The 25,248-nt window shown below is 42.6% G+C and overlaps 1 protein-coding gene, 1 long non-coding RNA gene and 1 other non-coding gene across 3 annotated transcripts in view; 2 read left to right on the top strand and 1 right to left on the bottom strand.

Moving 5' to 3' along the window:
* LOC144327509 (uncharacterized) overlaps window positions 1-19,122 on the bottom strand; it is a 22,093-nt gene extending 2,971 nt beyond the window's left edge. Inside the window, exon 1 of the long non-coding RNA XR_013392584.1 lies at window positions 18,208-19,122. This is a non-coding gene — a long non-coding RNA (uncharacterized LOC144327509). The remainder of the gene's footprint in view (window positions 1-18,207) is intronic.
* Window positions 19,079-25,248, top strand: ATP5PO (ATP synthase peripheral stalk subunit OSCP). Its single transcript, XM_028727108.2, has 7 exons — window positions 19,079-19,218; window positions 21,053-21,103; window positions 22,040-22,150; window positions 22,383-22,512; window positions 22,710-22,822; window positions 23,919-24,005; window positions 25,056-25,248. Exons 1-7 carry the CDS (start codon window positions 19,186-19,188, stop codon window positions 25,167-25,169), a joined length of 639 nt encoding a protein of 212 aa, XP_028582941.2. The 5' UTR covers window positions 19,079-19,185; the 3' UTR covers window positions 25,170-25,248.
* Window positions 24,522-24,658, top strand: LOC114596653 (small nucleolar RNA SNORA2/SNORA34 family). The gene has a single exon (XR_003706596.2). It is a non-coding gene; the product is annotated as a small nucleolar RNA SNORA2/SNORA34 family (small nucleolar RNA).

The raw sequence follows: 25,248 nt of genomic DNA, 5'->3' as shown, positions 1-25,248 counted from the left end.
CCATGGCACTATCTCAAAATACCAAACATGTCCATAGGCCAAAAAGAAACCGGCAGCCCCTGATCTAAGCAATGCCCGTCCTTCTTCTGCAACAGCTTTCCCGAGAAGAAACAGCTTTTGGGCTTTCATTATCCACATGTGCATGTAAAGTATAGTTCTGCCCAGGCTATTTCTGTAAGTTCTAATGTTTCAGAAACATCAAACAAAAGAAGGAGCCTGATAACCCTCACTGCAGGTTCTGAGCTGGCACAATACCCTTTGAAGGCTCCCACTTACTTCATTAGACTGACATAGGCTGATATAACCTTCTTAATTAATGTTGGCTGCTAGTCTTGTGACAAGCTCACAAGGCATTCTGGATTCACAACAACACAACACGGTCACTAAGATAGGTCTTTGAAGTTTATGCAACCTGGGGAGGTGTTCTTGTATCTTGTAATGACGAGAGACATTGACACTCACTCACACCCCCCCGAGGATGAGACTATAGTCAGCCCTGCTCCATATTATACTAGATGTATAGCTTCCAAATTTAAAAATAAACTTGATAACGAGCTTCTGAGATATCATCTTAGAAAGAATGATAAATTAATTTCACTTAGTTCTCATGTGGAGTTGGAAAACACAGGACTCACCCCACACTTTCCACACACTCTGTGTAAGAGGAATAGCCACTGAAGTCATAGCTCAATGGTAGAACATCTGATTTGCATGCAGAACATTCTAGATTCAATCCTTGGCATTTAGATGTATGGAAATGACCCCAGCCAGAAATCCTGGACAGCTGCTGCCAGTCCGTGTAGACAACACTGAGCTAGACAGACCAATGATCTGACTTAATATAAGGCAGCACATATGCTCCCATGTATCTAAGAGAGGACAAAAGCAAATCAGAGATTGATATATGTGCATAAGAACATGTCCTCTGTGCCCTTTCTGTCATTGCATGTAGTTTCTTCTTGTTAAGGTTGAGGCATATGACCAGAACCAGGAAATCTGTTTTCTCTTAGCAGCTGTGACAGAAATGCCATATAAGACCTGGACATTGGAGGAGTGGAGGCCTGAAACTTTTTACTCAAGCTTGAACAAGAGGCAGCTGCAGTCAACAAAGAGTTCCACGTATTTCTTGGTCAGAGTTCAAATCTCCCCTCAAGCCATTTTCCAGTATACCACGCTAGTACAATTAATTCAAACCAATCATCTGTGGCCTATTTAGCCATTTCTGCCATATACAACTGCAAGGACTGGTGCAGGACCAAGCAAATGAATGTTGCAGTCTTCAGGAAAAGACATGCATCTTGGGGTTACCACATATTTCTGGTATCTCTTTGGTCACAATGCATGGCAAGAGGATCCAAGACACAGATCTTTTTTCTGGTTCTCTTCTCTGTGCACATAGTAAAATGGCTGTGTGTGCAATTATTACATGCAATATGCACCCTTTGCAAGCTGATTCATACACATAGGTATAAATTTTGAATGTTCCCATTTATGAAAGAAGGCAAATGCTTTAGAGTGTTGTGACACGGTTCTATTTAGAACCAGTTTGCATAATTCATATTCTCCCTGCAAGCAGTTCAAGGCACATGTTAAGGGCTCACCCTGCTTGTCACATGCCTAGAAAGAACAGGTCCAAGAGGTTTTCTGCTTCACCCATGCTTTCTAGAAAACCTGGTTGCCGTTTGCTCCAATTTAGCATGGGGGGGCGTGTCCCTGGGGGAAAGCAGCAGAGCAAAAGGAAGTGTGGATTGAATGCCTAGTAGGAACTGAGTAATCATGGTTATAGCATGCATCAAGTTTGGTGTTTCAAAGGGGTACTCACCCTAGCTGCCACTAATACAGGAATTGGTGGTGGTGGTCATAATCATGATTGCCGTATCACAGAAACATATGACCCCTACAAATGCATTCCTGGAATGAATACAACTAGCCACATGAAGAAGAAAAAACGTACTGTGTGAACTGATCCGCCTTATAGAAAGGCCAGTAAACATAAACTTTGAGAGGCTGCAAAGTCATGTGAAAGGTTCTTTGTGTGCATGCTCTCTGCTGCTTGTTTACCTGTGATAAGCAGGCTGCCAGACAAAATGGGAAAGACTAGAGCATAGTGCCCTCTGATAATGAGCAGGGAAAGAAACTGCAGAAAGAATTGTGCCTTTCACCAGTTGTGCACGAGAGGAGATAGGGGAACCATCCCTCTTGAATAGCTCCACCCCTCCCTCTTTCCATTTCCATCTATCCAGTGCACATGAAAGGCTCATTTTCCACCAAATTGCCTCTTTTCCTTCCTTCCTGAAAGCCACCTGCCAATTCTTCTCAGAAGAGCTGCTGTGACTACATTGGTGTGTGTGCATTAAGCTTTACTGTCAACTGTTTTTTTTGAGCTGGTGACTTGGATGTGGGCCAACCTATTCCTGGCTTTCCCCTCCCTGCAACTAGAGGCCATATTAACAGCTCCACAGAGGTACAAATGCAGCTGCAGGCAACTGGCTAGGCTCCAAGAGGAAGTTTGCGGAGGACCCAAAACAACAAGCAACACTCCAGATAGGCCAGGCGGCCTATCAGCCCATCCAAGGCACTGGCCTCTGGGAAGTCAACAGAATATGGCATGGGGAGCTGTGGGGGTTGTTTGCTAAAGATTCAAAAAGCACCCAAGTTTATAACTGCCATAATACAACGCAGGAGAACCTTGATAACAAGATCGCCGGGGAACAAAATTGGCAGTCACTAGCAATCAACAGAAAAGGAACATAAAAGAAACGAGATTGGGCAACATAAGCGTTGTAATTTACTGTACTTCTCATCTGCTCCTATATAACTTTGTAGGCTAAGAATTAGCTCTGTGAGTGGGGTGTTTGCATTCTAGTCTTGCTGCCTCTGTTCTGTTCTGTTCTGTTTGTATCTACAATCATTGTTGCTATCTGAATTGTTCAGAGGTAAGTTTTGCCTTGTACTGGTGCCTTCAATGTGTTCCCACAATAACACATCTGTTGTAGAAAAGCACTTTCCCACTGAGCTATGGGATGGTTCATAGCACAGGTCCCTGTGAACTTCTTGCAGTGGTTTCCACTCTGCTTTGGGCTTGTGGCCCTGTCTTGCAAAGAAAATGGTTCGCTTCGAGCAGGCAGCTGTATTTATTTATTCAATACAGGTATAGCCTGCCTTGCTCCCAACATAGAACTCAAAAAGCTTACAAACAATTTTGCGATCTTTTAGTTGGTCTTATAAAGGTATTGCCGGATTACAGAAGAAGAATGATATGCATCAAAATAACAGCCACATTTTTTCAATGGATATATTTCTACAAAGCCACGTCACTTTACAGCAATAAACTTTGAGCCTCCATGTAACCAATCCATGTGACTGTAAGCCGACATCACAAATTTGATATAGTAAGGTAAAGGCTTCTGCAGCGGTGGCAGGAAAGGAGCAAAGGACAATCCCATTCACCATCATCAAAAGTATTTCTCATTCACAATAGACCAGCCAAAGGCATGAGTAAACTACTTGGCAGTTACAATGCTGCCCTCATTTAGCAAATAATTTGTGTCTTGAACGGAAGGGTCCTGAATTAAATCTTGTTAATATTTTAAAATGTTTTAAACGGGTGTTTGTCACTAAAGGTGTGCCCCTAAAGTTACAAAAATTCTAGGTAAAATATATGTAAAATGCCATTTAATGCAAATATTCAATTAAATGCAATAATTCCTGTGAACGTATCTGTACATATCCTCCTAACAGGTTCTTGCATAAAGCAACTGCATTTTGCTACTGTATATGTGTGTACAACTCACCTCTATTTTCCATTTGATTCCTTCCTGCTTTATAGTGCCTTTCTGGAGATCATAATATAATATAGAGCAGGGACGGGATAACAATTGGCCTCCATATGTTATTGGACTCCAACTTTTAAAATGACATTTCAGGTTCTTTCTAGACAATCTTCAATCCAGATATTTCCAGACATGCATTAATTGTACTCAAAAAGTACAATGTTAAAAGTAACCAACTTCTCGGAGTCAGTAGCTCCATACTTTAAAATTAGTTAAGAGTGCATATGCTATATGGCTATGCAATTCCCTTTCATTTGAGTTGCACAGAATGTCTACACTGCAAGCTTTTCAAAAGGTCCCAAACCTATTCCCACCCCCCACCCCCCAAAAAAACTAGCCTTGCAGGCATGATGTTTATTGGCTGGGTAATGGCCTGGTTAAATTATGTTCATTCCAGCTGTGTTGGAAAAATATATAGATATAGTGTTGTATAATTTACAGCTACATTATTATTAGCAAATATATATTTGCTAAATTGTAGTTTTAGAGTTATTTTAATTGCAAGCCACTTTGGATGGGCATTTGCCCAGAAAAGCAGCCTGTGTGTGTACATACACACACATATGTGCACACGCGTGTGCTTTATAGTTCTTTTTTCTATAAAGAGAGGAAGTTTACCCATTTGAGCCATCCATGATCAGCTGATCTACAGTGGAGAACCCACCCAGTTCCCTCCTTTGGCAATTATTAGAAATGGGGATACCCCACTGAAAAACAGCACAAAAGGATAATCAACACTTGATGCATACTGAATTGAGGCGTTTGTAGGTTTGTGATTTGAAGTGACACAGCTAATTGGATTTTCTAATGATTTGTTTATTTTTGTCCTGTCAGACAGCAGTTTCATTTAGCAATCGCAGTTTAGGTGCCAGGCATTTCCTGGGGATTAATAACTAGCCAGTGGGTGTGGAGGAACTGAAGTACAGCTGAGAGAGCCATTAACTCCAGCTGGACATTAATCCCCAGGAAATTTCCCTGAACCAACGAGGTTATTGTAATGGGAATATGGAAAAAGTGACAATATCTCATTGGTTTTTATTTTTTCCTTGGAGTGGGGAGTTCACAGGTGATATTGCCTTAGTTATGTTTCTCTGGAAAACAAATCCTGAATCAGTGAGCTAACTGGAGACCAGTTTGTGCTGCTGGCAAAATAGCACATCTATCAGCTCACTTTAAAATAGCTTTTAAGCTATTAGCCTGTGACATTTCGGAGATATGGCAGAGATCTGTGAATCAAGGACCATAGACTAGACACGTTCAGAGCACTGAAACCCCAGACACAAACTATAAATTTGCTAGGAGTTAATGTCACATTCCCCAAATCTGCATATTCTGAAGTGTTAGTTCTGAATAGTTGCTACAGGGGACTAACGTTCAGAAGGTTACAATTTTATACACCTTTTGCAGTGACAGAAAGCTCATGGAGAATCCACCCAGGATTTATTTGATCATTCTTAAATTAATTGATGTAAGAGTTACCTTGCTCACGTGCTGTTAAATTGGTTACCGGATTGATTCCATTTTAGTTTTGTGGATAATGGGAAATATGACTGTTCCCGGTCTCCCGCAGTTTTATTATCAATTATGCAAAAGTATGAGGATGTGGCAAATGTTGCCATTATATATTTATTAGACTGATGCAGAAACGCATTTTGAAACATTAGAGAGTAGATGAGAAAGCTCATGCTCATGGCATTACGGTTTAGTATCCTGGGCTATTATTTGTTCCTCCACCATAATGTCTTGTTTATTTGTCTATACAGCATTGTGTACTGTCCATCCTCATCCTCATCATCATTTTATTTGTATGCCGCCTTTCCAGTATGGTGTAGTGGTTAAGAGGGGTAGTCTCGTAATCTGGTGAACCACGTTCGCTTCCCCGCTCCTCCACATGCAGCTGCTGGGTGACCTTGGGCTAGTCACACTTCTCTGAAGTCTCTCAGCCCCACTCACCTCACAGAGTGTTTGTTGTGGGGGAGGAAGGGAGAGGAGAATGTTAGCCGCTTTGAGATTCCTTAGGGTAGTGAAAAAGCGGGATATCAAATCCAAACTCCTCTTCTTCTTCTTCTTCTTCTTCTTCCCCAATGTGGGGAAGGATGTGCTAGAAATTCAACCTTTCTAAACTTGTGGGTAATGAAATCTCTGTTGCTGTGCATTTGGGAGAATGCTGTGAAAATGTTGTATACTGTACTCTGTCAAGCTGACATACACATGCTGAAAAATATATCCCCAAACGGTTGGAAAGGATGTGAAGGGAAGCAGGCTTGCCTTTGGCAGGAATGTTAGCAGGTGTGTGGGAGGGGGTGTTCTGGAATAAGGGGCTACCAGAAATGTCTAAATGATAGTGCAAAGAACTGTGAGAATTTCCTATTATGGCTTTGTGTGAGAACCCTATTGTAAAATGCTGGCAGTTTGCATTGTTGCATTTTGAACCAGTTAAGTTTCTGAAAAGTTTTAAACAGCAGCCTCACATTGCACTGTAGTAGCCTAGATAGTAAAGGTAAAGGGATCCCTGACTGTTAGGTCCAGTCATGGATGACTGGCGTTGCGGCGCTCATCTCGCTTTATTGGCTGAGGGAGCCAGCTTACAGCTTCCAGGTCATGTGGCCAGCATGACTAAGCAGCTTCTGGCAAACCAGAGAAGCACATGGAAACGCCGTTTACCTTCCCGCTGGAGCAGTACCTATTTATCTACTTGCATTTTTGGCACGCTTTTGAACTGCTAGGTTGGCAGGAGCAGGGACCAAGCAACGGGAGCTCACCCCGTTGTGGGGATTTGAATCGCCGACCTTCTGATCAGCAAGCCCTAGGCTCTGTGGTTAACCCACAGCGCCACTCGCGTCCCATAGCCTAAATATTACTAAGACACAAATGAGGTCTGTCCTCTCTAGAAAAAAGCATAGATGCAAACCAATCTAAGTTGATTAAAAGCATTCCTGGCAATCACTGCTATATGACTATCGAGAAATAGCACCGTAACCAAACTAACCCAAACGACAAAACTGATTTTTAAATCCAATAGATGGTAGTCTTGAACCATAATCCTAAACGGTATGCCTGGATTAAGTCCCATTATTCATGTGGTACATAGATTTTCCTAACTTTGCATATTTGTCATAGCAGGGCAAGTTTAATATTTAATTGCCAATTGCTAACTTGAACAGGGTTCATGGAGAATATGCACTGCAAGAGATTTGAATGGTAATTGCCAAAGCTATTGAGATTAATTTAGAACTGAACTGGAAAAAGTGCTTGCGAATATCCTGTAGGGAACAGTATTGTGCTGGCAGGGGGCTGATGAGCTAATAGATTTTCCCATCATTATATTATATGATTACCCTTTTTAATAACCTAGAGGATCGGTAGCATTGGTTCACACCTTGCATTTCTTTATTTTAGCACTTGTTACTATCAAGGCATGATACGATTATACCCAAGTGCTCATGTCAGCAATGACTTTATTACAGATCTCCAACACTGCACCTGTGCAAAGGGCTCAGTAAGTAGGGCTGCCATACATCCAGGATTTGGAATTTGGCCGCCAGAAACAGTGTGTGGGCGAAAATCACTTAAATGTCTGGGAACATCCAAATGTATGGCAGCTCATGTCAGAAGTGTAGATTTTTGAGATTTTGGAAAAACAGAATCACAGCTGTGATATTGTATCTATGTGGGTGTACAGACAATCCCTGTTTTAGGTACGACCAATATGTGCACAATTGCACACACACGTACAGCACCAAACCCAGAAGTAACCTGGAAGCAGTGCTTTTTTCTAAAAAAATGTTTAGGGATAATCTCATTTTCTTACTCATATTGAAATACTGCCCTTCAATGAGGCCAAACTTAGATTCAAAAAATATTTAGGGGTATGTGTACCCCTGCGTACCCTCAGAAAAGAAAGCACTGCCCGGAAGTATCATAATAGATGTCACTAAAAGGGCAGGGTGAGGTGGGGCAGAGCAGGGTGTTTCAACTGCACACAACTTCATGCAAGTGTACAATGACTTGGAACATAAGCCCCATGCAAATCAGGGGTTTCCTGTAAGCATGTACTGTAAGGCCTAACATGACACACAAGTAGATACAAATGCAATTTGGTGCACCCTAAGGCTTAAGTCATGTGAATAGTTGAACTGCCCATAATTTCTTCTTCTGACTAGCTGCTCCAGGAATGCAGTCAATCAGAGTGTGATCCACAGGGCTCTGGGCCCAATAGATATGGAGGGAAGGAACATGGGAGGTGTATTGCCAGTCTGCATTATTTCCAAAATGCCAGGAACAGGACTGGTCCAATTGCCAAACTATAATAAAAAAGTATTAAGTCAAAACATAATACAGTGGTACCTGGAGTTACAAACGCCTCGGGTTACAAACTCCGCTAACCTGGAAGAGTTATCTCGAGTTGAGAACTTTGCCCCAGGATGATCATGCACTGGCGGTGCAGCAGCAGCAGCAGGAGGCCCCATTAGCTAAAGCACGCCTCTAGTTAAGAACAGTTTCAGGTGAAGAATGGACCTCCGGAATGAATTAAGTTCGTAACTAGAGGTACCACTGTACTGTGGACAATGCTCCTAAATTGTTCATAAACATACAAAACAAACATATTTTGCAGTCATTGGAAATTATGTACCTTATTATTTAATCAGAAGCTTGTAATTAGAAGTATGAATAATCTGATCAGCCAAGCATGGTATAAATCAGGGATGTAGGAAAGATGTGCCCCTCTAGACGTTGTTGGACTCCAAACATCATTAGCCTCAGCTAGCACAGCCAATGGGCTGGATTACAAGTCCCATCAGGAATGATGGGGTGGTTGGTGACCACACCTGAATCTAGTGGTAGTGGGAGCTGCAGATCAGTAATATCTGGACAGCCAAAGTTTCCCCATCACTGGTATTAGAAGCCTGGTCTTCTGCCCTTGCCTGATTCATAAAGCAGTACCTTCTGCCTGCTGCACTTCTGGCTCCAGCAGATTGACCACCGTTGCCTTGACCTGAAGAAAATACATCCACAACTGGACACAGATATGGCTGTTAACAGCCCCAGCCTGGCTCTAACACCTTTTTGCTACAAAATCTCCCTGGAAGCTTGAGTTCGGTTTCTCATCCACAATGACCACCCCCCAATGCTTTGCAGCATTGCTTCTGCTATTCACTCACTTCTGATCATTTTGTTTTGGCATGATCTGTGAAAGCAGTTTCACAGATGCAGATATAACACTTGGACTCTCATTACTTGATCCCTCAACAGCTAATGGCTCTCAGCAGAAGGTGCAAATGCTTCCACTGAAAAATGCTGTCTGTGTAGCTCCTTTTATATGTGAGGATGAATCATACAAAGAACTTGGGCTGGAGGAGTGAGCCTCTAGTCTCCCCATCAAGGCTGTGTGGCACTGTTAGATCTGCCTCCAACATCCATATGTTAAGCATCAATGTCTGCAAAGGAAATCCTATGCAAAAAGAAACCTCTATGGACCTAGACTTTCCCCATCATTCTGCAAGTTTATCTACCTGGGATTTCAAAATATGGAGAAAGTCTACACCAACCTGTTGATGTCACTGCGCTCACCAGTACCTCCTGGTACCCACGTGAAGACCTCTTCTACACTGAACACACACCCTTAAACATGTTCACATTTCATTGTTTGTCAGGATTGGATCCCCACCCTTCTGTGAGTTCTCAACAGAGGAAATTTGGCTCCATGCCGAATGCACTGCAGTGTGTAGCGCCAGCCAACTTAAATGGGATGAGAGTGGACCAGAGTGAAGACTCCCGAAGCACGGCCCGCACCCTGAGCCTGCTGCAGATTGGACAGATTTAAAAATTGGGTTTGGCAGAAACCCAGGATGCTCTGCAATGGCTGGGGGAAGCACCAATGGACACAGGAAAAAATGATGTGGCTCCAGGAGTATGCAGAGCCACCGTGCCGGGTCACAACCACCGTCCACCCTTGGATCGGGTAAACGGCCATTTTAAACAGAGGAAATGTACAAAGAACTTCTTTCTGTGAGCGAGTGCAGTGGTGGCTAATGTAGGTGTCTTTCTCCTCACTGATGGGAGAGCATAGCTCTTTTGGATATACAGTGGTACCTCGGGTTACAGACGCTTCAGGTTACAGACTCCGCTGACCCAGAAATAGTACCTCGGGTTAAGAACTTTGATTCAGGTTGAGAACAGAAATTGTATGGTGGTAGTGCGGCAGCAGCGGGAGGCCCCATTAGCTAAAGTGGTACCTCAGGTTAAGAAAGGTTCCAGGTTAAGAACGGACCTCCAGAACGAATTAAGTTCTTAACTCGAGGTACCCCTGTGATAGCCATTTAATACACACATAGAACAGCCATTTTGTGACTGGCACCCACAGCAGTTCTTCATGATGTTTTATTATGTTATTTATTGTTGGTAGCCCGCTTTGGGGTTCATTTGAATGAAAGGTGGCACAGAAATTTAATCAACCAACCAAATGTGTTTACAAGCTCAAAAAGGTTGGCGACCCCTGATCTAGGTACACCTTTCAGAAACAGGAGTGTAGTGTTTGGGGAAACTGTACTAGTTGCTCACTGGAAATGTAATGCAGGCTGTTACCTACGCATAGGAATATATCTGTTAACAGTTCCACCCAAGATCTATCTGTTTTCTCCCTCTGAATACCACCCTTCCCAATCACATGTTCATGCAACTAGGAAAAATAGGGGTTATTCCTCCCCCCCTTTGAGTGCTTGTACATAAATGCCACATAATTTGTGCGATGTCACCTTGAGAAGTGTTTGCATACGTCAGCCTCTTTTACCTCAGGCATGAGAATGTATTTGTATCTCATGAATTCTATCCCATGTTTTCCATGTCTGAGGCCAAATTCCCCCTGGGCTGCCTGTAGTCTCCACTAAAGTCAACAGGAGCTTGCGAGCCGCCAGTGAAGGTGGGGGCAGCAGAAGTAGGCCCCTAATCTCTGAGCATAGTTTCTATTTGCAAACTGAGAATTAATATTTTACAGCTTAAGAAACAGTAATTGAAATCTGCCCTGCACAACACTAGCCAGTTCTGTGCATCATGTATAGCCCTGCTGCCTAGCAATGTTGCTAAGCAACACGGCACCATCCAAGAAAATCCAGCATTAGCTTGGAGTGGCTGGTGGGGCCGGTTGGACGTGACACTTTGCAGATCGAGATACATAGAAATGCACACACTTTGCTCAAGGGAATTTTGGGTGGGTTCCAGATATTATTCTATTTTATAACTCCTTGAAGATGTGTGGAGCTATATCATATTATACAACATTCTGTAATTATTATTTGACTGAAAACAAATAATTATAGTCTCTTAAGTCCCCATAAACCTGATTTGGAGAGTAGTGGAATTTTACAGCTTAATCCCATCATGCTTTGTCTCAGTCCCCTGGCCTGCGTATTACCTCAGCCTAGCCATAGTCAGATCACAATGATGTGACTCACTATTGCAGCTAAAGATAGACGCTGCCAAAGCAGTCCTCAATTCTGCATGCTAAGTTTGCTTGTTTTTCTGCTCTCTTGAAGTTCGCTATGACATTTGGAGGTTTTTCTTCTAGGCTAGTGTGTGGGTGAGTAAACAGGTACTTACCTTAAATATTTCCAGAAGACTAGGGAGGGGAAAGGCATTCAGAAGAGCCAAATGAGCTGCTGGAAGGGCTGGGACTTGCACAATTAAGGTGGATTTTTACAGATTAAAAGGCCAACACTATTTGCCCTCATGACAGCCCTCATGAGTGACATTGTGCCTGCCAATACTTCCTATTATGCCTATGAAAGATCTCAGTAAATATTCCCTCAAAAATCCACAGTACATGAGATTGCTTGTTCTTTCTGCTCAGTTCCTTCTTACACTGATTCAGCCTGTCCTAAGCAACCCCACGGCAGCCATTTTTGTTATGCCACACCTTTACTGGCAGCCATTTTGTGACTGATGCCCACATTGTTTAAACAGAAGTGGAATCAAGCCTTGAAAGCAAATCCTAATGCTTCAATGTAAGGCTCTTCCTATGGCTAAACACAGTAACATTTAGTTACCCCATGAATCTTACTGAAGAGTAAGGGTTGTATATGCAAGAACATTGCAAAATAAATGCTTTTTCCCAAATTGTTTCCTCAAAGTGATACAGTGGTACCTCGGGTTAAGAACTTAATTCTTTCTGGAGGTCTGTTCTTAACCTGAAACTGTTCTTAACCTGAGGTACCACTTTAGCTAATGGGGCCTCCCACCGCCACACAATTTCTGTTCTCATCCTGAAGCAAAGTTCTTAACCTGAGGTACTATTTCTGGGTTAGCAGAGTCTGTAACCTGAAGCGCCTTTAACCTGAAGTGTCTGTAACCTGAGGTACCACTGTATTTGTTTGCCCATTATCAGAGGTCCTGTGTAATTACACCCATCCATGATGCCTCTGTGGTTAGAAGACTGCAAGCAATTAGCTAGATATTTAGACTGTGCTTCTGTAAGAAAAACACTAGGGCCTAATTTGAGTAGTAGAGTGCATGGTATCTGGTGGGCGGGGCTTATGTGTTTTGCTCCGGAATCAGCCCATCCCTTCAGTGTGTGTTCAGTGAAGAATGTCAGTTAAGGGGCGCCAAGTGCCTCTTCTTGTTTCTTGCCTCATGTTGTTGTATTTACTTTTCTCTCATTATGTTATTTTGTTAGTTTTCTTTATTATTAAAGCTTAGTTTACATTTACTTGAGCCACTTCTTTTTCTCAAAGAAAAAAACTCTGCTGAAGAATTATGGAATATCCTAAACTTGGGTGAGTGAGGGGATATTCCCAGTTTGCCAGGAAGATTGATTTTGTCAATCATCCCCCGCCCTCAACTTCCACAACAACTTCTTCCACATTAAGCCAGGTAGGTCTCATCCACATTCTGTCTACGAATTACATCCATGGGAGGATAAGAGAGCCAGTAGGGGGGAAAGACTTTTATTCCTTCCCACCTAGTACAGGAACATAAGGGGCTGCCAGAGTAGGGACAGGCTGCTCTGTTCCTCTTCCTGCAGCTTGTTTAGTTTAAGAGCTGGTCAAGCTGAAAGAGGCTCCTTTGCCTCCCTGCTCAGCATGGAAATGCAGCAACCTGCAGGAAGAGAGACAGATTGTTCCATCTCTTCTTTGGTTGGTTACTTAGTTCCCGTGAAAAAAGGTAGGAGGAAGTCGTAGGTCAGAGAGGAATATGCTGTGGGCCAGATGTGACTCAAGGGCTAGCAGTTCTCTACCCCCTTTTAATAAAAAGAAACAAACTGCTAAGGCAAAAGCAGTTGCAAACAGAACAAAATAAAAACACCACACATAATTGATCTAAAACACTTCACAAATATTATTTATATGGTTATCATCACTGCATTTCTACAGGCGGAAAGATTCTTGAACCCATATCTCAGCTAGGATCTCAAACGTAGTTCTGCATATCCACCCACATTTTTCTGAGAGAGAAATTCTCAGAAGTTGCCACCACAGTCATCACCAACAACTCTTTAAACTTCCCTGTTTTGAAAAAGACATCTAGGGATTTGGAGTGGCAATGTTTTAAAGGGTTAAATAGCATGCACTATCTTTTCATTCTGAGGTTCCCCTTAAAAATCTCACACCATCCTCCCTAACTACTTATGGAGCACAAGGAAAGTTAAATTGTAGCTGGGAGGTTCTGCAAGTGAAGTCTCTGAGAGCTTCCCTTTCAGGAAAAAATATATATGGAGGTGTACAAAGAGGGTGCACTGGAATGCTCTTCAAGATTATGGCCTAGACCAAGCGCTGGTACATGTCTGATACATGTGCACTGGATTTAACTGGACTGTTCACTAAGACTGTACTGCAAAGGATAGAAATGCAAAAGCACTGCATAGCGTTTCGGTACTTTGATTTTCATAACTCCGTATTTGCATTTAATGAAATATTTGTTTGAGTTATGGGAAAGGGGTGTTGTTGATCAAGAAACACAATGTAAAATAGGACTGTGTTTCACTGCTTCTTCTTGTGCAATAGCAAGGGGATAGACAATATTTTAATGTTTAATACTGCTGTGTTTTTAAAGTTTATTATTAGTTATTATTATGTCATTCCACAATTATGGCAGCCAAAGCTCAACAGTAGCATTCTGATATGCCAAGTTTTGAAGATTTCCCTAGTTAGTCAACATTTCTAAATGTTTCCCAAAGCTAGCAAATATTCTGGGCTATACAGAGGAGCCGTAAACAGGCCCCTTCCTAAACATCAACATTTCAGACCAAACCCTTAACACCACCCAAAACAACTTATCTAATTAAATAATTGACAGCTGCTATGTTACACCCCTTCCTGTTGCTGGAGAAGCTTGGCACTGGCTATTTCCTGGGTACACATGAGTAAAGCTTGTACAAGAATGTTTTAATGCCTGCACCCAATAAGAACACTAAGTACATCAAGGGTCATGCTTCAAATCCCATTTGATTATAATCACAAAAGAGGCTACTTGCTCCCTTGCCCAAAATGTTCAAGCTGCCAGACTTACTTGGTGGCTGCTCTACTAAATGTTACTAGATCAGCCACAAATATCCAAAATGTTGATGCTCATCTTAAACAAAAAGGCTTTATTTCTGAAGCCAAATGACCATGGGATTTGTTAAAAATATTTATGCCTTAGAAGTCTGAGAGCATTCAGGTCAAATGAGGGAGAACAGAATTTTCAACTTACTAGATTTAATATGAGCCAAGTTTCCCTCTGCGTGTGAGTAGGCTGTTCAAATTCACCAGAAAAATGATGAATATTGTGCTGTCCTAGCTTTCAGCTTCATACAAGCTGCTTGGACATTGCCGGCAAAACCACTAAATGCAACTTACACTACATTCAACAAACATTATATTTAAGCGCCCCAATGCACATCTGCCTTAAGGAAATAAAGTATTTGTCTGGACAAGGAGCCAGGACTTGTTTTAGTATGCATTTTTTTCTCTAGCAATGATGAGAAAGTCCTGTTTCCAACACATATGTGAAATATAAGCAATATATAAGGCCCGAAGCCTAGCTACACATTCACACTTCTTTGATGTTAAATGTTTGGGTTACCACTTCCTCCTGCTTTACACATGAGTAAGACAGATACATGAACAACAAACATAACTGCTACTGGCATGTCTAGTCTGTCCCTAACACCCTTCACAGTCTAGGTCCAAAACACCCCCGAGAGAAAACTAATCCTGTATAAATCCTCATGCCAGCAAAAATCTTCTGATCAGGCCTTGTTACATAAGCTAAAATGAACAACCGTAAGCTGGGCCTTTATGGCACTAGAACAAGGGGAGGGGGACCCTTTGGCCTTTCAGATGTTGTTGGACCACACCACTGCTAATTCTAAACTGCTAATTCTAATCTGCCTACAGGGATCAGGATTAGCTCCTCGCGACTGGACTTAACTGTCAGGGGTCCTTTACCTTTACCTTTTTACGGCTCCCTGTGTGGTAGCATGTGCCTGACAAAAGTTAGCACATACTGTCAAAGCAGGGCTTTTTCCCCCGTCAGAACGTGCCGGAACTCAGTTCCGGTCCCTCTCAGGTGGACGCCATTGCCATTGTAAGAGAACAAGGGAGCCGTTTGTGGTGAGTTCTGGCACCTCTTTTTCTAGAAAAATAGCACTGCAATCTTCCTTCATTCTTGGTCAACAATCTGTCCCTTCCTGCTGTCTAAAACCATTTGGAAGATGGGAAAGAGAAGCAGGAAGCTGAGGGCAAGCATGCTAAAGGAAGAAGGAAAACAAGTAGGCCTCACAACCATGCATTACTTCCTTATTCAGGTACAGTGGTGCCTCGCAAGACGAAATTAATTCGTTCCGCAAGTTTTTTCTTCTTGCGAGTTTTTCGTCTTGCGAAGCACGGTTTCCCATAGGAATGCATTGAAAATCAATTAATGCGTTCCTAGGGAAACCGCTTGCCAGGCTGGCGGTGCGGAGAAGGGCTTTTCTCCCCACCGCAAGCCTTCAGGACAGGTACGGGAACAGAGGGGAAGGCGCGCAGCGCTTTCCCTCTGTTCCCGGGGCTTGCGTGGGAGGAGGGTTTTTCCTCCCCACCGCCAACATTCAGAACAGCATTCTGAATGTTGGCGGTGGGAAGGAAAACCCTCCTCCCACCCCAAGTCTTCAGGAAAGCCATCTGAAGCCGGGCGGCGGGAGAAGGTGTCCCCGCCCGCCGCCCGGCTTCGGAGCATCGTTCCGAAGCCGGGCGGCGAGAGGAGGTGTTCCCGCCCCGCCACCCGGCTTCGGAGCTTCGTTCCGAAGCCGGGCGGCGGGAGGAGGTCCGAGGACAGTGGGGAAGACGCGCTGTGCTTCCCCGCTGTCCCGGAGATTTCCCTATGGGCTTTCGTCTTGCGAAGCAAGCCCATAGGGAAATTCGTTTTGCGAAGCGCCTCCAAAACGGAAAACCCTTTCGTCTAGCGGGTTTTCCGTCTTGCGAGGCGTTCGTCTTGCGGGGTACCACTGTACAGAGGATATGCTTTTAGCATACAGAAAGTTGCAGGTTCAATCTTAGTACAGTTGGGAAAGGGCCCTGACCAAGACCTTGGAGACAGTACTGAGGTAGGTGGATCCATGGTCTGATGCAGTAGGAGTCTCAGACTGACACCCCACACATGTCAAGGGGGACTACAGGGGTGCCTGGCAACCATGCCCTCCAGGCCACCAACATGTGCACCAGGCCCCCCTCCCTGCTGGCACACAAGGGGCCTATGCATATAGGAATATATGTGCACAGAACTCTTCATGCAAGGGGATTCCTTTTGTGGGGGAAGCTCTACATGTGTACATTGATTCGGTACACGTTTAGAGCTCCTCCTCATAGTCTCTGAGCACATGGCCAGAAGGTCAGGGCTACCCTCTGTGGCCCCGCAACCCACTTGTGCATTGTTTCAGCATGTGAGAAGATTCATAGGAACATAGAAAAGCTGCTTTCTACCATGTGATACCAACATTCCATCTCACATCCTCAGCTCTACCTGGAAATACCAGGGATTGAACCTGGCAACTTCTAAATGCAAAACATGTGCTCTACCACTGAGCCACAGTCCTTCCCATTAGTATAAAGAAGCTTCAATTTCTCTCATGGGTCACACACTAACTTCGATCTCTTCTTGCCTCTCTACTTAAAGCTGCTACACAGATGAGAGGGGCAGTGACTGCTAGAACAACTAATGTCCAACATGCTAGCTGCTACCTATAGCGGAGAGGCCCTAAATTATTCGCCACTCCCCCTGCATTTACATCAAGGCTAAGGTATTGCAGTAATGTAATCTCCAAATATGGCTCTGCTAGTTATCAGGCCTCTCAATCTGTAACAAGAGCAACATCTAGTGTTCAAAGTATCTCCTGCACAATTTACACCATGCAAGTTGAAGAAATGCAGACCTCAGACCAGAATTAAGGCAAAAAAAGCCCACCTCTGCCACTCCTAAGTTGTTTCATAACAAATACATGTCTGATACACATGTATATGGAACACAATGTTTAAGTATATATTGCTAGCTGGGGATGAAGAGGGATGCTGGTTACATTAGGATGGGATGGAAGGATAATTACTCGCATTGTCATAGACTCTTGCACCCTCCACCCACAAAATCCATCACATACTATTCAGCTGTACCTAAAGCACTTGGCTTTCCTTCTTAAGAAAAGCCTTCCCAACAGAACATCAGTGCTTGCTAAATGCTGAAGCTGCTAGTCACTTATTTTTCACCTGGTCATTTAATCAACAAGACTCCATGATGCCTTACAATGAAACAACAAAGCTACATTAAAATCTAGGAACAAAAGCATAACTGATCATTCAAACAACAAAAGCAAAGTATTTTCTAACAAAGACTAGATTGGATGTCTTTGGATGGGGAGGTGGGATGTGTGTGAAATAGGCAGCCATCCCCAAAGACCTGGCTGAAGTTCTGTTTGGAAGGCCTGAGCCTTGCAGGGATGCTCTGCTTTATCAGGTTAAATGGGCTGGTAGCTATGGGGGCAGCAGGTGTTGGGTTAAGAAACTCATGCATGAGGGAGTGGAGCAAGGGATGGTCACACAAAGGAATAGAGAATCATTTCCCAACCCCTACTACAACCCCTCCACTCACTATAGCTTTCAGTAGGTAACTGCTTGTATAATCATAATATTATTCACTACGGAGAAGGAATTGTATAGGTTTAGGAATTCAAATTTAGGAATTACTGACACCACAATACGACATTCTTAACAAAGCAAATTGGTTGTGTGTGTGAGAGAGAGAGATCATGAAGTTTACAGAAAACAGTACTAAAAAAGTGGTTTGAACTATAGGTATTGATCCAGGAAAGGGAAAGGCACTTCAAAAAGGATTAAACCAAATTTAAGCATTTTGTGAAACTGGCATCACTTACACACCATCTTGGCTTTGAGTTCATTATGCCATCCACTCTGCCACCTGAATATTTTGCCACCGCATTGCCATTTGATTCTGATGCATGTGTAGACAAGATGTTACTCTGGCAAGCGATATAACACTCTGGAACATGCTTTCACTCAGGTCCAGGATGATTTAGGCTTTAGGACTGGAAAGCAGGTGCCATAACTTAGATGAAAAAAGGAGCCTGGCAGTTTTGGCAAGCAAAAAGCTATTATTTGCTGAAAACAGGAGTCACACTAGTGAGAAAAATAATGGTTAAAAGAAACCAGGTTGGCAACACAGAGAGGATCTTACCAGTCACCTGATAAACAAAATGAAAACTTACAGAACGTTTGAGAAACGAGCGTGCTAATATTAAGTACGACCGCAACGTGTATGCCTTCATGCGTAATAGGCATTAAACTCCGCTTCGAAAAAGGCACGTAATAAATTCAGGGTAGCTAATAATAATAATAATAATAATAATAATAATTTATACCCCGCCCATCTGGCTGGGTTTCCCCAGCCACTCTGGGCGGCTTCCAAGAAAAGAATAAAAATACATTAAAACATCAGTCATTAAAAACTTCCCTAAGGTGTAAATTACGTTTATGCATTAAAAAAACCACAAAACTTTTGCCTTGCTTCCTTTAAGCACACTTTCTTCTCTCGGCGCTTTGCAAAGCAGGATACACTACTCGGAACACGAAGCTGTATCCCCCGGAACCTTGCGATCCCAAGAAAAAGAATCATGTTCCTTCTCCAATCCCAAACTCGCACGTGCCGCCCTCCACGCAAACTTATGGTCTTCCGCCTTGCCTCTTTCCGCCCCGCCCACTCGGGCGACTAGTTCTACAGAAACTACGATTCCCAGAAAGCCTTGCGCCTGCGTGCCCGGAGCCGAGACCTTGCGCCTGCGCTTCTCTTGTCTCGAGGACGGGGAAGGGCCCGGCTTGACCTACAGGAGGAGAAGATGGCTGCTGCTGCTGCAGGGTTGGCTCAGAAGGTGAGCAGCGAAGCCTTGGGAAGGAAGAGGGGGTTCTGCTGGGGGCAGGTCTCTTACCTGAGGACGCCTCACTTGGCTTCCGAGACTGAAGCCTGGAGGCTTTGGGAGGAGAAGGAAGAGGGGGAGAGGGGAAAGTCTTAAACCCAAGTGGCCCCAAGAGGACTTGGAGGGTTTCCGGGGCTGCTGTGTGAGTGCCTGGTCTGCAGCCTGGGCTTCCCTTGATGCCAGAGATAAGGAAGGAAGCTCAGCAAGCCAGGCTCCTCTGCTAAGTCCTCCTGCCAGTGGAACCCAGGAAGGGGCCTGACTATTGGCCTATCTAGAGCATGCACCCCCAAACTTGGCCCTCCAGATGTTTTGGGACTACAACTCCCATCATCCCTAGCTAACAGGACCAGTGGTCAGGGATGATGGGAATTGTAGTCCCAAAACATCTGGAGGGCCAAGTTTGGAGGTGCTTGATCTAGAGCAGTACTACTACTACTACTAATTTATTACTTATACCCCGCTCATCTGGCTGGGTTTCCGCAGCCACTCTGGGCGGCTTCCAACAAGAGATTAAAAATACATTAAAACATAAGTCATTAAAAAACTTCCCTAAACAGGGCTGCCTTCAGATGTCTTCTAAATGTCAGATAGTTGTTTATTTCCTTGACATCTGGTGGGAGAGTGTTCCACGGGGCGGGAGCCACTGCTGAGAAGGCCCTCTGCCTGGTTCCCTGTAACCTCACTTCTCGCAGGGAGGGGACCGCCAGAAGGCCCTCGGAGCTGGACCTCAGTGTCCGGGCAGAACGATGGAGGTGGAGACGCTCCTTCAGGTATACTGGGCTGAGGCCGTTTAGGGCTTTAAAGGCCAACGCTTTGAATTGTGCTCGGAAATGTACTGGAAGCCAGTGTAGGACTTTCAAGACTTCTGGACTGGCTTTGACCAGGGTTTTGGGTAGGGGTCTCTCCCAGCCCAACTGGAGATGCTGGGACCATCTCCATAAAAGAGATGTGCTGCCATACTGACCTGTGGCCCATTGGCCCTGTTTGGTTTTCCTCCTTGGATCTTGCTCCAGCCCTGACCTCTCCTCTGTAATTCATGGTAGACAAGCGTAGGGTTCTGATGGGAGACCTGTGCGGGTTCTTGCCTACCAAAAGATGAAAGCAACACAAGAAATGCTTGGGAAGGAGAAGGGTGGATTTGATTTAAATCAAATCAATTTAAATCACTAGTCAGTAAGCCTTGATTTAAATCATTTTTTTACAGAAAGACATTCTTGCTGGTATAATCTTAATATTTACAACCAAATGAAGGTTTCATTTTGGAATAATAAATTTTCAGAGTAGTTTTTACAGTTACATCAAAAATTACTGATTTGGTTATACTGTACTATTAGAAATACCCAAACAGATAATTATGAAATTATTGTGAAGTTTAATAAGTTAACTGTTTATATTTGGACAACTTTTCTGCTGTACAGTTCTTTATTGGAAGGAGAAAAATAATAATTTCCTTAATAACAATTTAAACAATTTATTTAACTAAAACAATAACATTATAGGATATGTATCAATGTTTGTTAACTCATGTGGTTAAACAGTTTTTTAAAAAAACCTTAGAATGAGTTTCACCACACATGAAAAACTTAAAACAAATCCTTATTTCCTGATGAATAGCCTTTGGACTATAATGTAACTTAAATAGAAAACTATATTTAGAAAGTTTTTTTCCTCCAAAAGCATTTTCATTTAAAAATCCGATTTAAATAAAAAAAATCCATTTATGACTAATGTTGGATTTCACTGCTTTTTAAAATAATATAATGTAAATGACAACTTTTTCTTACTGTAGGTGCGCCACTTCAGCACCTCCCTAATCAGGCCAGCATCAAAACTGGTACAGGTAAGTTTATTTATTTATTTTACAAAACTGTGCAGATTAATTACACCAAGTTGCAGGTGGCAAGTGTACAGGAGCAACCTGATAAGAACCTGAAAATGTTTACCAGGAAAGAGGCTCAATTGCAGTTAGGGTGATTTACTTCCAATTAAAGATCAGGGTTCTAGATAAATATATCTAGATTGCAGAATGCAGGGCCTTGTGTGCCACTTAAACTAGTGTCAATGTCCATATTTATAGCTAGCAGTCATGTAGAATCTAACCTCAATATGATAGACGCAAGCTTTATAATGTGGCCAGTCACAATTGAAAATCAGCTCTTAGGGTCTGTGGCTGCAGCTGCTGTGTAGTGTGTTTTAATGAACCATCTTATGCCTCTGCATTGCCTTACTGACCAATTTCCAGTGGATCAGCTAGCACCTGTCAGTTTCTGGGATTCCTGGGAAGGCTGGGGGTTTGGATGAATATTGGTTTCATCTGCTGGATTTCTCTTATGTCCTTAAGCAAGAGTACAAATTGGCAAATACTTAACACAAAATAGTTATGCCTTAATATTAAGAGTTCCTAATTATGCATGTTTGCTTTGTTAAAACACAGCAACGGACTATGGGAACTTTGTTTTGTTTTTTAAAAAACATTCTGGTATTACACCTATCACTCCCTCTATTAGCAGTGCTGGCAGGGTGGGGTGCCAATCTTTATGTAGCTAAAACAGCACCCCTGATGTACAAGAGGAAAGTATTGCCATCCCTGGGAGAACTCAGAAGTTTACAGAAATACACCCAAAAAATTGAAATTAACAGAGAACCCCGCTCCCCACAAAAAAGGGCCCATTGAGGACTGAGTATGCTTGCTGGGCAATGGATCATTGAGAATCAATTGAAATAGACAGTTTTGTCTTGTGATAATTTTTATACCTTGTATTTTTTTCCTCTGAAGCCACCAATTCAAGTATTTGGGCTGGAAGGTCGATATGCCACTGCGCTCTACTCTGCTGCTTCTAAGCAGAAGAAGTTGGACCAGGTTGAGAAAGAGCTGACTCGAGTTCTGGTAATGTGATTTTATATAGTCCTATTGCACACCATTTCCACTGAAGATGCTGATGCAAGTCCAGTTTTTACTTATGCTGTTTCCTTCTTAGGGAAAATTATTTTCTCCGTGGTTTGTTATATTAAGTTAAAAGGGCAACTTAAATACCTTTATGTTGCATTATAGTTATGTTGCTTTGACTAGAAGCAAATCTGATTTTGACCAAGAGATGCTTTTGTTGTTCCAAATCCAGACACTTCTGAAGGACCCTAAATTATCTGTCATTGTCATGAATCCTCACGTAAAGAGTGCAGTAAAGCAAAAGACCGTGAATGAAATTTTAGCTAAAGAGAAAATGTCACCTGTCACTGTCAACTTTATCAGTAAGTAGTAGCAGTCTCTCTGTGGATGAACACAGTAAAGTGGGTTGAGCTTCACAAATGGGCTTCGAATAATAGCATTGTAATATTGTAAACACAGTTTAGACTGGAAGATTTTCTTTGTATTTGGCACTGTTTCATTACACTTTTAGTACAGTTTGAATGTACATAATGTAACACCTGCTCAATCTTTTCCCAAGATTTGCTTGCTGAAAATGGTCGCTTGAAAAACACGCCAGGTGTAATTTCTGCATTTGCTAAGATTATGAGTGCATTCCGCGGAGAAGTTTTATGCTCCGTAACCACTGCTCAGGTAAGCAAATGGCATGCAAAACTTCATTTAGAGGTTTTGCGGTCTTCAGGGTTTCTTAGTCTAAAGCCACCTTCCTGAGCCTGATGTTCTCCAGATGTTTTGGAGTACTACTTTCATCCCTCCCATTGACTAGGAAGATGGAGCTTGTAGTCTTAGCATCGTCTACAGGACCGCAGTCTGACCTATAGTGTAAAGAAGTTGGGGAAGGGTTATATTTGCAAAATGAATGGTACTTTGTTTACTAGCACTTAACATATGTCTGAAAAAGGGTTATTGGAACTTCAGTATTCATGTCACATTGAACTGTTGCAAGCACTTGTTCCTCTTGTGACTTTAATCTATTTAGCCCAGTCAAGTATTCTTAAATTCATCTCTACAAATAGCTAGCAAACATAGTTTTTCCTGTTCACTTTATATGCTCTCTTAATTTTAGGTGGCAAAATGTTCATATTCTGAGACAGGACCAACATCTTCCTTTTTTGGTAATAACTGAGGACAACGCTATATAACACTTGGATTAGTCATTAATTAGTACTCCTGTTTTCAGCATTTTTTCAACATTTTCTAGCATTCTAGATCCTCTGAACAATTCTGCCACTCCATTCCTTAGAGCTTTCCTAGTTTTCCACTCTTGTTCTCTGCAGTGGAGAGGGCCACAAAATGAGACAAGGGAAGAAGTCATCTTATTTTTCGCCTCGCTTGTAGCATTGGGATTTGTGAAAAACTCTTAGCCAAGTGTTTTTTTTAAAAAAATAAACCATACTGTAGCCTAACTTTTATGTTAGTCCAGACCCTACACTGAAAACATCATTGTGAGTGCATGGTACATCTTAAAACCTTTTTTACTCAGAAGATGTCACAGATTAAAACACATATTATAGACATTGTGACTCCTAAAAAGTGAATTTCAGTTAACTTGTGTAAAATATCAAATTGCTATTTACTAAGCCAAGCAAGGATGCTGCCACTTTGTTTCCAAGCAGAAAAATGCTGCAACCTTATTGTATTGTATGTCAGTCATGGGGGCGAAATCTTTCTCTTACATCATTGCTTGTTGACTTTCTGAAGCTCTCTATTTTTGTCTCAATATGTTAAGCCCTTGGATGAAGCTAATCTTACGGAGTTGAAGGCAGCTTTGAATGGCTTTTTAGCTAAAGGAGAAATACTGAAACTGGAGATAAAGGTATGGTTACAGCTATGTAAAACAGAACACTCTCTAATAAATTAAAAGTGACTAAGAAGGGCCATCTCAACAATCTATAAGAACTTCCCCATTGGCCATAGAAAGCTTCCCTTAAAGGAAAATACCTCCTCTTCCAGATGTGGATAATGCGTATTGGGCAGCCTAGCTGTCCAAGCTTATCATAAGCCAGGGATTAGGCATCTTTATGACTTGGCAGGTCAAATCACTCTGTTCCCATCCCCTTATGTCAACATTGACAGGCGGGACAACTAACCTTTCAGTCACCTGACCATTATTCAACCGTGTCTTCTACAGGGAATACCTGCATGGCTGAGTTCCCTACAGGGAGCTTTGCTGTACAGCAGATCCAGCCACATCTCTTTATCTGCCCCACATCAGCCATCACTTATTATGTCAAGTGTGGAGCAGATGGGCATGACTTGGGGAAAGAGCTTCATGGACCAAATTTGGCCTGATGGCTGGAGCTTCCCCATTGCTCACATAAACCATAGGGACTTGGCCCTGAATCAAGGCTGCTGGCTTGCTGTAGCCACTGGTTTCAAACAGGTGCCCAAAGAAATGTCTTCCTATGGTCTGTTGGCTGTTCAATTGCTTTAGACTTAGAATAGCCAATTCAATTGGAAGCAACAAGCAAATCTACCCCCCCCCCCAAAAAAAAAACCACATAGGGACAAAGAGGCATAAGAGCCGTAGGGTGGAATCTAATGTAGCGCTAATCGTAATCATAATATTTCTTCTGATCTCCGAAAACTTAAACATTGACAACAGAGGTATCAGTAAAAAAACCCATTATATTATCCTGTCTTGTGCAGGTAAATTTTGCTCTATAAGAACCGTTCCTTAGCCAAACATAATGAGTTTTGGCCCAAACAGCCTACAAAAATACTTCTCTGCAAAGGAACTTGAACATATGTCTAACACGATTGATTTGTCAAGATCTTAACCCAAGCATTGTAGTCTTTTATGTTATCATGTAGCCCATTATTCTCACTAGGGAATTCTAATTAGGAATCTTGGTTTCCCCCCTAGACTGACCCAACAATCTTGGGTGGAATGGTTGTCAGCATTGGAGAGAAATTCGTTGACATGTCGACAAAGACCAAGATTCAGAAACTAAGCAAGATCATGAGAGAGACTGTCTAAACATCTCAAGATGTTTCCTCCTCCTCCATAAAAACCTAGTCAGCTGTATGATGAAAACAATAAAAATGGTTCTCCTTAA

The sequence above is a fragment of the Podarcis muralis genome, chromosome 4, assembly GCF_964188315.1.
Source record: "Podarcis muralis chromosome 4, rPodMur119.hap1.1, whole genome shotgun sequence".
In the NCBI taxonomy this organism is placed as follows: domain Eukaryota; kingdom Metazoa; phylum Chordata; class Lepidosauria; order Squamata; family Lacertidae; genus Podarcis; species Podarcis muralis.
The sequence above is the reverse complement of the archived record's forward strand: the minus strand, read 5'-3'. Positions and strand labels throughout refer to the sequence as shown.

Coding starts and splice junctions, on each gene's coding strand:
- ATP5PO (XM_028727108.2), top strand. CDS start 19,186: ATGGCTGCTGCTGCTGCAGGGTTGGCTCAGAAG. Junction 21,104..22,039: donor CAGCATCAAAACTGGTACAG/GTAAGTTTATTT, acceptor TTTCCTCTGAAG/CCACCAATTCAAGTATTTGG. Junction 22,151..22,382: donor AAGAGCTGACTCGAGTTCTG/GTAATGTGATTT, acceptor TTCCAAATCCAG/ACACTTCTGAAGGACCCTAA.